The 14,409-nt window shown below is 57.3% G+C and overlaps 1 protein-coding gene across 2 annotated transcripts in view; it reads right to left on the bottom strand.

Annotated features, from left to right (window-relative positions):
- The window catches only part of COL18A1 (collagen type XVIII alpha 1 chain), a 19,069-nt gene extending 5,648 nt beyond the window's left edge, over window positions 1-13,421 (bottom strand). Inside the window, exons 1-22 of one of the 2 annotated variants that reach the window (XM_026852719.1) lie at window positions 12,044-13,421; window positions 7,741-8,285; window positions 4,863-4,943; window positions 4,711-4,770; window positions 4,390-4,528; window positions 4,169-4,272; window positions 4,058-4,084; window positions 3,792-3,962; window positions 3,666-3,692; window positions 3,514-3,576; window positions 3,321-3,407; window positions 3,110-3,163; window positions 2,881-3,030; window positions 2,669-2,731; window positions 2,442-2,486; window positions 1,336-1,476; window positions 1,173-1,244; window positions 1,030-1,056; window positions 856-900; window positions 652-714; window positions 221-256; window positions 60-149 (exon numbers count right to left, since the gene is read on the bottom strand). In XM_026852719.1, coding sequence (XP_026708520.1) covers window positions 60-149; window positions 221-256; window positions 652-714; window positions 856-900; window positions 1,030-1,056; window positions 1,173-1,244; window positions 1,336-1,476; window positions 2,442-2,486; window positions 2,669-2,731; window positions 2,881-3,030; window positions 3,110-3,163; window positions 3,321-3,407; window positions 3,514-3,576; window positions 3,666-3,692; window positions 3,792-3,962; window positions 4,058-4,084; window positions 4,169-4,272; window positions 4,390-4,528; window positions 4,711-4,770; window positions 4,863-4,943; window positions 7,741-8,285; window positions 12,044-13,358 — 3,405 coding nt within the window. In that variant the 5' untranslated portion in view covers window positions 13,359-13,421. The remainder of the gene's footprint in view (window positions 1-59; window positions 150-220; window positions 257-651; window positions 715-855; window positions 901-1,029; window positions 1,057-1,172; window positions 1,245-1,335; window positions 1,477-2,441; window positions 2,487-2,668; window positions 2,732-2,880; window positions 3,031-3,109; window positions 3,164-3,320; window positions 3,408-3,513; window positions 3,577-3,665; window positions 3,693-3,791; window positions 3,963-4,057; window positions 4,085-4,168; window positions 4,273-4,389; window positions 4,529-4,710; window positions 4,771-4,862; window positions 4,944-7,740; window positions 8,286-12,043) is intronic. The other variant, XM_026852720.1, reaches the window with a different exon arrangement.
- Between the last annotated feature and the right edge of the window lie 988 nt (window positions 13,422-14,409).

Here is a 14,409-nt window from a genome sequence, read left to right as displayed (position 1 = left end):
GCCCACCCCCCCAATTTTAGCTTCCTCCAGCAGCAGTGAAGCCAGGTGCCATCACTTACATCTTCGCTGGAGACAGAAATGACCTGTCCGGGGGGACCAGGTGGACCAGGGGGGCCAGGCAGTCCCACACCATCTTGGCCTCGCTCACCCTGAAAGACACAAGCCATGAGCTCCAGGGCCACTGTCAGCCGGTCCCCAGCCCCAGCCCGGTGGCACTTACCTTCTCGCCGGGGCTGCCTCTGTCACCTTTGGGTCCCTGGAAGGAGGAGCAGGCAGGGGTGAGCTTCCTGCTTGGAACCACATGCAACCAGACCCTGGCTCACAAGCAGAGACCCACTCCTGCCTGCTGCTCCACAAAATCTTTCAGGCCACTGTCCACAGGGTCCAGGCAGTGAGCCAGGTTTGGATGCTTTTGGGTGGAGGTGGTGGCAAGCAGGGAGGAAAGCTAATGGGGACAGGGTCTCAAGCAGCATGGACACCCCTGGCAGGCAATGAGCCCAGTGCCAGAGCAAGGGAACAGCTGAAGGCATCGGGAGGATGTGAATTTTGGCTGCTGGGGACGAAGCTGCTGCAAGTGGTCCTGCAGCGACCAAGGGTACCCTGCTTGGAGTGAGGGGGCTTCTGCAAAGCAGGGGCTGATGCTCCTCCTACCTGCGGTCCGGGGAAGCCCTCCAGGCCAGGGCGGCCGTCCATGCCAGGCACACCAGCATCTCCCTGCAACAAGATACAGGAAAGGGCAAGATGCAGTAGGGAGCATCCTCCTGACAGACTCAGGATGGGGAGCACAGGGGTGCCTAACTCCCTGCAAATCCAGGTGCTCACACACAGCCCATGACAGTCTCCCCAAGGTCCTACCTTTGGTCCTGGCAAGCCAGGCTGCCCAGGGCTGCCGACTTCCCCCTGCAAGGAAAGAGGTGTCAGAGCAGGAGCATCCCCACAGGCTGCCTGTTGGCATCCTGCAAGGATGGAGCCAGGCTCCTGTGGCTGGGTCCAGCAAAGGGCAAGGAAGGTGTTTGAAGGGCTCCTCACCTTCACCCCTGGCAGTCCCGGCACCCCCTGCAAGCAACAAGAAGTGCACCATGAAGGTTGGGTGATGGCAGGGGATGTGATGGCAGAGGGTGCCCCCAGGGAGCTCAGGATGGAGGGCAGGGAAGGGGAAAGAGCAGAGCTACCTGTGGTCCTTCAGGTCCGGGTGGTCCAGGGGAGCCAGCAGTGAATGGCAGCCCCGAGCCCTCCATGTCACCCTAGGTGGGGAGGAGAGGGAGAAGGAGCTGAGCCGCATCTGTGCCCCACTCTAGTTCATCCCACTTCCTCATCTCAGGGATGATCACTTACAAATCCAGCCTCATAGCCTGGCCCCGGTGGTCCCGGGGGACCAGGGGGTCCCGGCTGCCCACGAGGTCCGATGGGCCCAGGAAGGCCAGCTAAGCCCATTTCTCCCGGGGCTCCTGCTGGTCCCGTTTCTCCCTTGCTGCCCTGCAAAGGTGACAAGAAAAACAAGGGGACAGATAAGGTGACAAGGGTCCCTGCCTGGAGCCTGCAAAGCGGGCTGCAACACGTCCCCTCCCGCATTCCCAAATCGCCCCTTGGGACAGGACAGCAGGACAGGGATGCTCCCTGTCTCCTGGACAGTGGCAGGAAGGGGCATTGCCCAGCTCAGGCATCCTTTGTGCCGGCTGTCCTTGGACGGCCCCGGCTCCCCCTGTAATGTGCACGGTGGCCACCAGAGGCTCGTCTAAAATCATAAATGCGGGTTGTTTTGCATACGTCACTGTCTGATGCTGCAGCAGAGCTCAGCGCTGAGGGGGGGATGCTCGCAAGCACCCTTGCGCTTTGCTAGAGGTTTCTGAGCGGCATGATCGGTCCTTATATCAGCTGCCACACCATCTATACTCTCTCGGTGCTGGCAGCATTAGGAAACCTTAATTCTTGAAGCTCTTGCTCCCAACTCAGGCTGCAGTGGATGGGTTATCCCAAGGAGAGTCCTGGCCCCCAAGGGAGGGGAGTGCAAGCGTGTGCATCCCAGCAATCCCTTCACCTCCACCCTTGGGGATGCGGAGAGGAAAAAAGCTCGAGCAGGAAGGCAGGAGAGTGATGCATAGAAGATGGGGTGGGGTGTGGGCACCAAAAATCCCCCAAGAAAACCCTCTTCTGTGCCTCAAAACACCCTGCTCAGCTTTCCTGCCTGCTTTCCAAGGCAGCAGCACCCAGAGCAAAGCCAAGAGAGGGTGGCGGGAGCCTTGTGTGCATCCTGGGGTTGTTCAGTGGCTCCATGCATTCTCAAGCTATGGCACCACTCTGCTCTGGGAGGAACCCAAATACCAGTACCCCACTTTCCACTCTGGCACAAGTTGGCCCCCCCAAGCAACATTCCTGCCTTCAGTCTGCAGTGCACATGGGATATACCTCCTGCCCCAAGAAACCTGCCCTAGGCACAGTACCTTGGGTCCTGGTGCACCGGGGAGGCCAAGGTCACCCACGTCGCCCTGGGGAGGAGGAGGAGGAAGAAGAAGAGGGTATAAAGAAGCTGCCCAGCTCCAGGCAGGAGCAGGATGATGCTCCCCAGCCTGGGGATGGAGGAAGCTGGGACCTCCCAGAGATGTGCCAGGGGTGCCCTGGGGGGAAGCCATGACATGCTCCTGGGGGACATGGGACAGGAAACACTAACCTGTTCTCCTTTGGGCCCTGGCTGCCCAGCTGCCCCATCTCTTCCAGGAGGACCCTGAGGACCCTGCAAAATGCCCATGAGATGGATCCAGTGTCATGAAACCCCACGGAGCTTGTGGGCACTGAGCCCACCACCATCACAGGGGACAGTTACAGCTCCACTGCTACGGGGTGGCCCTGGGATGGGTCCACTTGGCCACCCCATACACTTACCACTGGCCCTGGGGGTCCAGGGATCCCATCCCTGCCTGGCAGCCCTGGGGGTCCTGGCAGGTCTGTGCGGTTCATCCCAAACTGTCCTGGCTCTCCCGGCAAACCAGGCACGCCGGGTGGCCCTGGGGGACCAGGTGGCCCTCGCGGACCCTAGAACAGAAGGAGGGGACAATGGCTGAGCACATCCCCACACTCTTTGTCAACAGGACAGGCACCCACCTGCACTCACCCGCAGGCTCTCCAGGTCACCGGCAAAGCCAGAGCCCTCCATGTCAATGAAGGTCTGGGGGAGAAGCACGGATGATGTCAGGCATCGACAGGCAGGGTTAGGGTACCCAGTAGTGCAGGGATGCTGCCGGGGGGCTGGTGGCAGCATCCCGCACCTTGGTGGCTTGATGGATACCCGCCCGCCAAATGCCTGTGTCCCAGGGGGCACCCACCAGCTTGTCATGCTTGGAATAGGGTCCTGGTGGTCCTGGGGGGCCAGGTGGTCCGGGGGGTCCCCTTGGTCCCATGCCTGGGTCACCCTGACACAGAGGAGAGAACACAGTTTGCGAGCACAGCCAAGCTGATGGTGAGAGGAAAGGAGGGCAGTGGCATGTGCTGTCCCCCTACACTGGCACCAGCACTCACCTTCTCCCCCTTCAGACCGGGCTCCCCTGGTGTCCCGGGGAACCCCTGGGGCCCCATATCACCCTGCAAAGGGGAGCAGTCAGGAGTCAGAGGGTGCCAAGGCAAGGGGGTGGTTGGCATGCATCAATCCCACCATTCCCCTACCGACTTACAGGTTTGCCGTCCTCGCCAGGATCACCCTAGGGAGGGATGGCAGAGAGGGGAGAGGTCAATGTGCAGGCAGGCAGGCAGGGGTTGGGGGAGAGTGGGATACCCGAGACGTGAGGGGCTCAACTCACAGGCTCGCCATCCCTGCCAGGGGCTCCATCCTTCCCCGGTGGCCCTGGGGGACCGGTGACCTGCTCCACCACCGAGCCATCAGCATGCCGTGAGAGGGTCCCGGGAAGGCCGGGTTCACCTGGTTCCCCTTTCTGGCCCTTGGAGCCTGGGTAGCCAAATCCAGCGCTGCCCTGGGGACAGGAGGGATCCAGGATGGGTGGCATGTCCCCAGGGGTGGCAGCCCAGAAAGGAATGGCTTTGCCCCAGTTCCCCCAGTGATGCCTACCTTAATGCCCAGCTCTCCTTTCTCCCCCTGTGGGACAGAAAGAAAGGAGCAGGTGTGAAATGCAGACACATCACTGGCATCCTCGAGCTCCTGGAGTACTTTCTCACCCACCTTGTCACCCTTGACACTGCCCGAACCCATGATGCCACCAGTCCCCGAGTCCCCTTTCAGGCCACGTTCACCCTTCTCCCCTTTTTCACCTTTGGGTCCAGTGCCTGTGGAAAGTGAAAAGGGACACAGTCATGCTTGGGGATGTCTACCCCACTGTGTCCCCACAGGTGTGCCTCAGGGCTGGCCGGCATGGTGGGGAAGGGGAAAGCTGTCAGCATTACCTCCTGTGGAGACCTGCTGTGTCTCCTCCACTCTGGTCCTTTCAGCTTGCTGTGGGGAACCCCCACCACTCCTTGGCTCGCTGCCCGCCACCACAGGGGGAGAGGTGACAGGGACGGCATCCACCAGCCCCGGAACACCCTGCGCCAACAACAAGGGGACATCATGGCACTGTTCACCTCCTGGTGCCCTCCCAAAAGAGACAGGTGCCAGGATCCCATCAGGAATCCCAGGATCTCAACCATGGGGGGCACTTAGCCCTCCCCATCCCTAAAATCTTGGTGTCCTGTTGGCGAGTGCAATGCCTGTGGACACCTACTCACCCTGACTTTGCCCAAGGGTTGGTGTCCACCTTCTGCCCCGCTGCCGAAATCGCCAGAGACCTGCATTTGCCCAGGGAGAAGGGGCAAGGGGTGAGCTGGGATCAGGGGATGGCAGCCTCCTGTCCTGCCCTAGCCAAGCTGCTGGCACTCACCTCAGCATCATCCTCCTCTTCCTCACACTGGCGCTCGGCCGCCTGCGGGTCCCCTTGAAGCTTCAAGTCAGCAATCACCCCCTGGAAGGAAACCACGCTGAGGGCTGCCACGAATGGACATGTGCCACGGATGGAGACATGTCACAGGCCATCCTGCAGCATGATGTGACCTCCCATGCCACCCAGCCACCACGTCCTAGAGTGCCCTGTGTACATCAGGCTTTCTCATCGGCTGCAGAGTGCTCTCCCCCTGCACATCCATCCATAACTCAGCACTTGCAGGTTTCAACCTTGCAGCCCCTGTGCCCAGTGCCACCATCATGGCTTGACAACTCATGGGAAAAAGCCACGTGCAAACTCTGGCACCAGGCAAGCTGAGTGGAGATAGTGGCCAGGATCTGGCTAGCCAGACAGCAATGCTTTTACAGGGACCTTTTTGGCCATGCTCCTTGTTTCCTCACTCTGGAGCGCTCCCCAGCCACAGACTGCCTGTCTGGCAGGTCCCATTCAATTGCAGGCCCGGTTTTGTGTTTCTTAGGCTAATCCGTACTTCCTTACCATTTATTTGGGTTTTGCAAGCACTGTGCACATCCAAGCTGCTTGTTTATACAAGAAACCACCACAAATTCCTTCCTAAGGATGCTGCCTCTAGACAAAGCCCTGTAACTGAGCTACTGGGACTGCCCAGGAGGGCAGCATCCCCGTCTTGGCTGGGGAGGTTGCATGGGTACCAGCCTCAATCCCGCAGCACCCACAGTGAGTGAGGTTATCCAGTGCATCTCAGAGCCCAGCCCAGGTCCTCACTGCTGGGATGGGATACTGCTGGGATGGGATGCTGCCCATCCCTCTGATCCCAGCAGGGAGATGCCGAGAACCACATTGGGAAGTGAGCTTAGAGAGGGCAGACACCTCCTGCTAGGTGTCTCTTCTCTGGGAAAGACACCTAAAATAATATTTGGGCTGCCTGAAAGCACAGTGCACCATGTCCAGGAAAGAGAGTTGTACTCGGTAAACACAATGGGTTTAAGAAAACAGGAATCATGGGCAGTTGCAGTTCAGCCAGGCTAGCTATGACATATTATAAATATACTATATTGTAGATATATGATAAATATATTATAAATATATTTTTAATATATATAATTTTTAAAAATCCCTCCCACAAGGAAGTGCCCCCCAGGTGACCTCCTCCAGCTGCTTGCCCTGGTGACAGCTGGCTCTAATCCATCCCTCTCCTCCCCACAGAGCCCAGGCTTTGATAAATGCACGGCTCCAGCCTGCCCTTCCTGGTTCTGGGGCTTGCCAGAGGCATCAGAAATAATCTGGTTCCAGCCCGGAACTGAGGCATCTGCATGAGGGATGGTTATAAGGGCCCTTTGCAGCCCATTTGCCTCAGTAAAGGGGCAGAAGCATTGCAGGTCTTATCATGCATCCAAGGGCAAACAAACCCTCCTGCCAGACCCCAGCTGAGACCTCTGCTCCCAGGAGCTTCTGCATTACCTGCAGGCTTTTCTCCTCCAAGTTTCATGCCATTACAACAAGGGCAACTCCAAAAGAAGCACAGATGCCAGCTGAGACCCCACCAGCAGCCCTCCAGCTGCCCGCAAGCTGCTCATCTTGTGGCTTGACCAAGGGCCAGGCTTTAATCAGCTTGATGCCCCGTTAGTTCCAGATAACACGAGTCAGGGCTAGTCAGCGATGGAAATACCACAAGGCAGTCAGATGACAAGGAGATGTCTGAGCCCACGTTCCCCGCTCCCCTCTCGGACAGCCAAGGCAGTCAGCCTCCTTCCCTCAGACCAGCTATGCCCCGCGGGAAAACCGGGGGTGGGCGATGGTGGGATCGGGTGTTAGGAGAGTTCAGGAACACCACCTGCTAGAAAGGCAGGAGCGCTTCTCTCTGCTCTAGGCTGTTGCTTTGCCTTCCAAATGGTGCCAAACACTCTCCAGCTGGGGAAAAGAGCTCGCCACAGCCATGACCTGGCCCTCCCAGCATGTTCAAGAGCAAAAACCTACTCTTCAAGAGCAAAAAGTTGCTTTTTGAGACTTCAAGGGATCAACCCAAATCCCAGTGCAAACTGGTCTCTAGCCCATTAATCATTAACCCCTTCCTGGGGGAGCTTTTCCTGCCCAAAGCCATTTAACTAGGACTGCAGCAGCACTGCTCATTAGTCAACATGAAGTTTAAATTCAGAAATGTGCTTTGCAAAGCTCCCTGTGAAAAGCATCACTCCACTTGGCAATGCCTTTGTTGCTGGGTAAACCATACTCAACCCAGGAGAAACCTGGAGGTGCAATCCTGAACTTTCCTCTCCTCAAGCACCACAGGGGATTTCCATGTCAGCTGTGCATTTTCCTCACACTTCCCATATACCTTATCTAGAACATAAGTCATGCTCAAATCACGGGCTGAGCTATCACCTCCCCTTGCTTTCCAAAGTCTTCCTGCAGATATCACTCAATGTCTGCTAACCAAGATATGCTCCGGTCCAAGTATTTATTCCAGCTAAGAGAGACATTTTACCAGCCAAACCAGATCCTCCATCAAAGGAATTGGGTTATTTTTAACAATGTGGAGATTTGAAGAGGCTCTTTGTGTTTGCTGGAAAAGGTATGGGCAACAGTGGCTGCTGTAATGCAACCCCATCTCCTGCCAGCCCAACTTGAGAGCTTTGCTTTGGTGAGCCACAAGACAATAAAGTTGGTTGCATCTTTTCCCTCATCTCAAGTGTCTCCTTCCTCAGGGACACACACAGAGTGTGATTGTTGGTTTGACTTCTGGACAAAGACTTTGGTTCCACAGGCACAGACTGGTGTCATGTCCCTCTAGCCTCACCCAGGCTTCTTGAAGATGCTCCTTACCTACCTAAGGTCTTACCTGGTATTTATCTGGGTCAGCTCCTCCAGCCTGAGCAACAAAGAGCCCAGAGCCATCTTCCAACTCCATCTCATCTGGGGAGCGCTCAAAGCGGACCCGCTCGTGCTCCTCACAGTCCAGGTAAAGGATGACTTCATCCTCCTCCACGCTGATGGCAAAGCGTGTCCACTGGTTGAGCAAGGTGGGCACAGTGAAGGTGGCTGCTGCATATGAGCTGGGTGAGCCTGGCTCCGTGTAGTAGAAGATGATTTGCTGCTTGCCCGCCCGCAGCTCCGAGAGCTTGACGCCCACATAGATGATGCTCTGTGAGGAGTCCGTGATGGCAAAGAGCACGCCGGCCCGGGGGGTGGTAGGCTGGATGTGGAACAGAAGGGAAAAGTCCCGGTAGAAAGGGCTTGGCAGGTGGTACCTGGCCACTTGGCCTGTGTTGGCATTGGGGCCGAAGACATAGCCGGGGTTGTTGTCAGGGCCATAAATTTTGAGGATCTCCTCCGGTGGGGGATCTCCAATCAGCTCCAGGAGGCTGACCTCATGGCTCAGGTTCTCTGCAAGAGGAACAGAAAGGGGACAGTCACAACCGGACTGGTGAGGATGGTCACTCTCAGCAAGGCACCTCTGGGGGGCACACGTCTGGTCATGCTTCCCCCAAACACTGCTCCTCAGCAGCTCTCTCCATTTGCCCTCCCCATGGCCTGGGATTTTCTTTCAGGCTGCGGACTGGCCAAAGCAGCAGGCTCCCTGAGCTGCTCCAACCACACCATTTCAATGTGACTCCCAAAACGCCACCCATCCTCTGCCACTGGGTCTCCAGCTGGGACATCCCTAAGGTGGGATAAAACCAAAAGGATCTTGCCCACGGTAGCAACATGCCCGTGCCAATATCAGGGATGCTGCTGGAGCACTGGGATGCTGAACAGCCATGGAGCTGCAAGGAAGTGTGTTGCATCCATACCCGCTCCGGGGTCATGGTGACCCCCTACGTCATCCCGGGACAAGCTCATGGGGTCACCTCAGCTGGGAATAAATCAGAGCCATCCCCTTGCAACACCCTGGGAACGGAGCTCGAGACGGTGCAGCCTGTCAGCTTCCCAGATGATCTCAATTTGGAGCTTGCCTCCTTTCCCGACTCCTTTTTCTCAAGGCACTTGGGGAATTTCTGCTCGGGACGGTCTCCCCTACACGACGCAGCTGAACATCTGGCTGGGGCGAGCCAGCCCTCTGTACGCCAGCTCCCGTTGTTTTGGCAGCAGGCACATCCTCATCGCCCACACACCGGGCGCTGGATTCCTCCTCTCCTATGTCAACTGCTCGGGCGAGTGCCAACTCAATGGGAGCGAGCACCTCGGGTGCTTTTTAACTCCATGTTTCCTGGGAGCAAGGAAATCCAATCACCTTGGCTCCAAAACAGCTGATAGCTTGCACTGGGAACAGATGGCCAGTGCTGATTTCAGCCCCATCCTGAGTCAGGAGCAGGAGCTGAGACAATTCAATGTCCCCAATTCCAGCCCTGGTGTTTCACGTGAGTAATAGGGGGTTATGAGAGGTATGTTGAGCCCAGGAGGGCCAGCCAGGAACCTCCACCCTGCCCTGGAGCCAGGCATTGTCCTCCAGAGGTCTTTAAAAAAATAAAAAGAAGAGGAAAAAAAAAATTACAGACATCAGCCCAGTCTTGCCCAGCCTGGAAGGAAAACATGTTTTAGGATGGTGGGAGGAGATGAAAACCTGGATGCCTCTTCCAAAGCCTGGGGGTACCTGCGCATGCAGAGCATCCCCAGCCTCACCCTGCTGCCAAGCTCTGATGCCAGCACCGGCCCTGTGACACAGACCCAGGCAGTCCCCACTGGGTCATTTCAACATTAGAAATGTCACTGAAATGGAGGCAAGTTTTCTCTCTGCCAGACCCCAGACTTGTTGATCCTCTCCTGAACCTCCTGCTCTGAAACTGCTCCATGCCCACTCTGCTCCCTCAAGACCCCAGTCCCTCCCAAGCTTGGCAACCCAAACCTGAGCATCCAGCCAGGAGGAAATCTCCCTCCTGGGGTCGTGCCTGTCCTGACCCTCTCATCCACCCTGCACCTGGATTGGGCTATCCTGTGGGGCATCCCCAGCCCGCTTGGAGGGGAAGGGCCCAGTGCAGCCCATCTGTCCCATCAGCTGTGGGGACCTCTGTATCCTGGACCCTAGCATCCTTTTGAGCCTAACACTCTTTTGCACCCAGATGTGTGCAACCCTACACTAAAAACGATGGGATGAGTGAGCAGGGCTCCCCTGGACTGGCAGTGAGCCCCAGCCTGACACCTACCCTTGGGATGCCCCACAAGCACACTCCCATTGCCCCGTTCCCAGCTGCACCATCACCAGTCGCTCCAGCCACCCTGCAGGGGGCTGTGGCCAATGCCAGGATGCAGGGATGGAGCTTATCTTGGGCTGGAGGAAGCCAGATTCACAGCAGCTTTAAGGGAAGAGGAAACCAGCGCTTCCTCCCGGGGGTCTGCACGGGTGTAAGAGCCAGCAATGCAATTTCTGCAACCAGACAAGCCATCGCCTGCCCCCAGGGCTCAGGATGATGGGGGACGGGCTGAAAGAGGCTATTGTTAACAATGCAATTTTCAACCACGCTCCCTTTCACATTTCAGCTGTCTCTGAGATCTCCCCTCCTATCGAAACATGCCACTCGCCCCCAAGCCTGGGGTGGGAGTTGGGTGCCAGTGCTTCCCTAAGCAAACAGGGACACATCTTTCCCCAGTGCAACATGCAAAGCAGGCAGAGGCCAGGGCTATGAGGCTGGATGGGGCCTGGGGAGCAGGGCGATGTAAGGGGAGATCACTTCAAACAGCAGCTCACCTGCAAAAGCCAAGTGTCCCTTCTCAACCCCAAATCTTTCAGGCCATGTCTGCTTTTTCCAAAGGGCACCCAGAGCCCAAATGTCACAACCCTCATCCCTGCAGCAAACCAGGAGCACCCAGAGCATGGGGAGGCAGAAATGGCAGAGGCCACAGTGGTTTTGTTACGAGTGCTGTCACAGGATGGCTGTGGGGATGCCTCTGGCCACAAAGACCCAGCCATTTGTTCCTGTTGCCATTGGAAAGGCCCCAGGGATGTTGCAAGCCACCTTCCTGCTCTGCCATGACCTTCCTGTCTGGCCCAAGCCGTGGCTACCAGTGTGGCCGTGTGCATCCTGTCCTAGCTGGGATACAGGGGACCATTGGCAGGCAGGAGCATCTCAGGTTACTCCATGTGGTGCACCAGAGTCCCCATGTCCCCTGCTTTTTCTCGATGCTGCCCATCCAGGAGCATGTGCCTCCCATCAAGCATCCCCATGATCCTGCTGTGCTGCCCTGGGGTCGGCTGGCAAACAGAGCCGCTTTGATGCCATGTGTGCAACCCTTGTATACCGGCCCCTGCTAAATCGCTCCTCTTATGGCAATGGGCGTCTCACTGCTCCTGGTCGGCAGCCCCAGGCCATCACCCGAGGGCACAGGGGGCCAGCGCAGGAACACAGTCTCATTCAGAGGGCTCAGCGGGGGGAGCAGTGAGCTCCCGCTTTCATCCCAAACTGCGTTCTTGTTATTATATCCCGATACGAATTTCTCTGAGTGCTAGTATCCCCTCCTCCCTTCCTTCCACCCCCCTCCACCACCAAAGAGGCACATCTTGGTCCCTGGCTGACATAAAGAAGGGTCACAACCACCAAATGGTGAAGCTGGAGGTGAAGTAACCTCTCCTGCCTGCCAAGCAGGGAGAGGATCAAACATTAGCTGTTAGGTAAATAATTAACCCCAAAGCAAAGGCCCACTCTGGGAGAGGGAAGCATGTGGGCATGGCCACGGGGTCACCTTGAAGCTTCCTCACTGCCATGGCCCCAGATGCTGCTGCAGTTGAGTGGTCACAGGGTCCTGGTCCTCCCCCTGTCCCTGCGGGGAGCTGCCAGCTCTGCAAGCACTCCGCTCCTGGGATGAACACCCCGAAGTCCTTTGTTGTGCACTGCAGCACCTGCAAACCAGCCCTGAATGCCAGCATGATGAGCTCAGGAAGCATCTCTTGTCCTGGCCACTGGAATGTTGTCTTTTAAGATGGCCACAGTGTTTCACCGGGGGTGAAACAGCCCGAGGAAGGGATGGTGATGCTCAGCCTTGTGGAGGGAGCCAAAACCCACTCCAGCCAAGGCTGGATGGAAAGTGATTTTGGACTCAGCAGCATCCCATGGGGCCAAGGCAGAAGCATCCCTCAGCACCTAAAACCCTGGGGGAGTTTGAGGAGGGGAGACACACACAAACACATGGAGATCATCCAGCCACATTACCTGCAGAAGCATTAATAAAGACACAAGAATACCCTTCATCCTCCTCAGGGAGAGCATCACAAGGCAGAGGCAGGCGCCCACCGGCCAAGTGCATCCAACACAGGTCTCTGACGGCCTCGCAGAAGCCCTGGCATGGCGGGGGGGTTACAGGGACAGAGGCGCTACACCCAGGGAGCAGGAGCAAGCAGAGAAACCACTCCACGTAGCGATGGCACCGCGATTCAAGCAGCCCCTCCCACTCATGCAAAGCTGCCCGAATTTCCACCTCACTGCTGTGGCGGAGGTAATTCGGTAATCTGAAATGGTCTGTGCCTAGCACACTGCAGAAGGGCAGGTGTGTTGGGATGGGCAGGCAATGGCCGTCTGCCAACATCAGTCCAGGTAAGAAGGATGTGAGCCCTGTGCCGCTACTACTGTAGAGTCGTGTAGCAGCGGTTAGTAAATCAAATTCGGGAGGACTGGCAAGAGGAGGATCCACACCATTAGCTGCCCTCCTGTTAGGCAAAGGTGGGCTCTGGCTCCTGTTCATGCCAGCCAGCGCCAGCCCCCAGTGGCCAGTGCCATGCCGCGGGATCTGTGGGGTGGGCGATGCTCCGTGGCGGTGTCGGGGTGGTTGTGCCGTGGGGTCTTGGGGCGACATCACCTGCTCACGGTTACTGTCACCTGGTGAGAAAGGAAAAGGGGCACTACCTGGCCGGGGACCTGCTGGTCTCTGCAAGGACACCCGTGTCCCCGCTGTTGTAGAGGTCCCCGTCCCCAGGAGCTGCAGGTCTTCAGTGTTCCCCGTCCCCAGGAGCTGTGGGTCCTCAGTGGTCCCTGTCCTCAGAAGCTGTGGGTCCTCAGTGGTCCCTGTCCCCTGGAGCTGTGGGTCCTCAGTGGTCCCTGTCGCCAGGAGCTGTGAGTCCTCGGTGGAGCTGCTGGCCACATCCTGGCCAGGAGCAGGTGACGTGCTGTGGGGAGGAGCGATGCTTGGCTGTGCCGTGCTCTCCACCAGCCCCATGGCATTCCGGTCCCACTGCTCGGTGGTTTTGGCCACAGTCCCCTCACCCACCAGTGCTGTTGTGCCAGGATCTGGATCCTGGGGCTGTGGGGTGGTGATGTCTCCCACCACCTGGCTACCCCATGCCCCCAAGGACGTGCTGGGGGTAGGAGCTGCCTCAGAGGTGAGCAGTTCTGGTGCTGTGGTTCCCTTGCTGGGTTCCGCTGGACTTCCCATGGTCTTTGTGCTGCCCCAAATCCAGTCCAGAAGCTGCGTTTCAGAGGAGGAGAAGCAGCAAGCCAGGAGGAGCAGAAACCCCAGGCGAGGTGGGGCCATAAGGAAGGGAAAACGAGCTCCGTTGCTCCAGAGAATGAAACGGAGAAGCCGGAGGAAGGAAAGGAGGGAAGAAGCAGGAGTTTTTTTCTGGGCCGGACTCTCGGAGCACTCACATTGCTCTCTCCTCCCTTGCTCCAGCACACCACCCTTCAAACCAGACTGGAGCAGTGGGAGGAGTGGCCACGCCGCCGGCCCTGCCAAGCCCTCCTCTCCCAGCGCCAGCCTCCCAGCACCCGGTACGGCCCATCAGGGACCCCGCTGTCCTGCTGGGAAGCCACCTGAGCCCCCCAAAAGCTCTGGGAGACAAGCCAGCCCTCAGACGCACCCTGTTCCCTATCTCAGTTGCTGCTGCCAGCTTTTTAACTCCTTCCTGCCCAGAAAATCCTAAATCCTCTCTCCCTTCTTGGTGGCTCTGGTTAAATTACCAGCATCTAGAGCCGTACATGTGGCGGAAGGGGGATCATGCATGGACACTGTCCCCACAGATGCCCAGCTTCGGTGGGACACACAGGTCCCCCACTCCAGGTCTCAGGGAAAGGTTACAACCTCAGAGCAAAACAGAATGAGGAGGGAAAAAAATTCCAGAAAACATTTCCAATATTTCTACTGGCTGGAAACACAAGTCCCAAAAGTCAAGTGTTTTAAGCCACTTTCCCAGCTTGGTTACAGAGCCAGGACCCCCCAGGTGCTGTTACAGGACAGTGAGGGGAACACTTGCAATCCCCCCCAGCCACAAACATCATATGCCAGTGACGTCTCAAAGGTCTGAGCAATCACAGCCTTGAGCACTCAAGTTTTCCTGAAGTTTAGGATGAAAATCTCCCCCCAGCAGCTCTGGCACTCTTCCATGCCCCCAAAAACTCAGTTGCTTTTCACCTCAGCTTAAAAAAAATTCTCCCAAATCCACTTCTTTCCCATTTTCCCATGTCAGTGATGCTCCACTCTGGAGATGATGACCCCTGTTCCTAGGGACCACCTAATCCCCGGTCCCCTACAGGGATGGAGCACACCCATGAACCTCATGCTGCTCTTGCTGTGACACCGAGCAAGT

This window comes from Athene cunicularia (genome assembly GCF_003259725.1).
Source record: "Athene cunicularia isolate RWA chromosome 7 unlocalized genomic scaffold, athCun1 chr7_part1, whole genome shotgun sequence".
NCBI lineage: Eukaryota > Metazoa > Chordata > Aves > Strigiformes > Strigidae > Athene > Athene cunicularia.
This window is presented reverse-complemented; position numbering and strand designations above follow the sequence as displayed.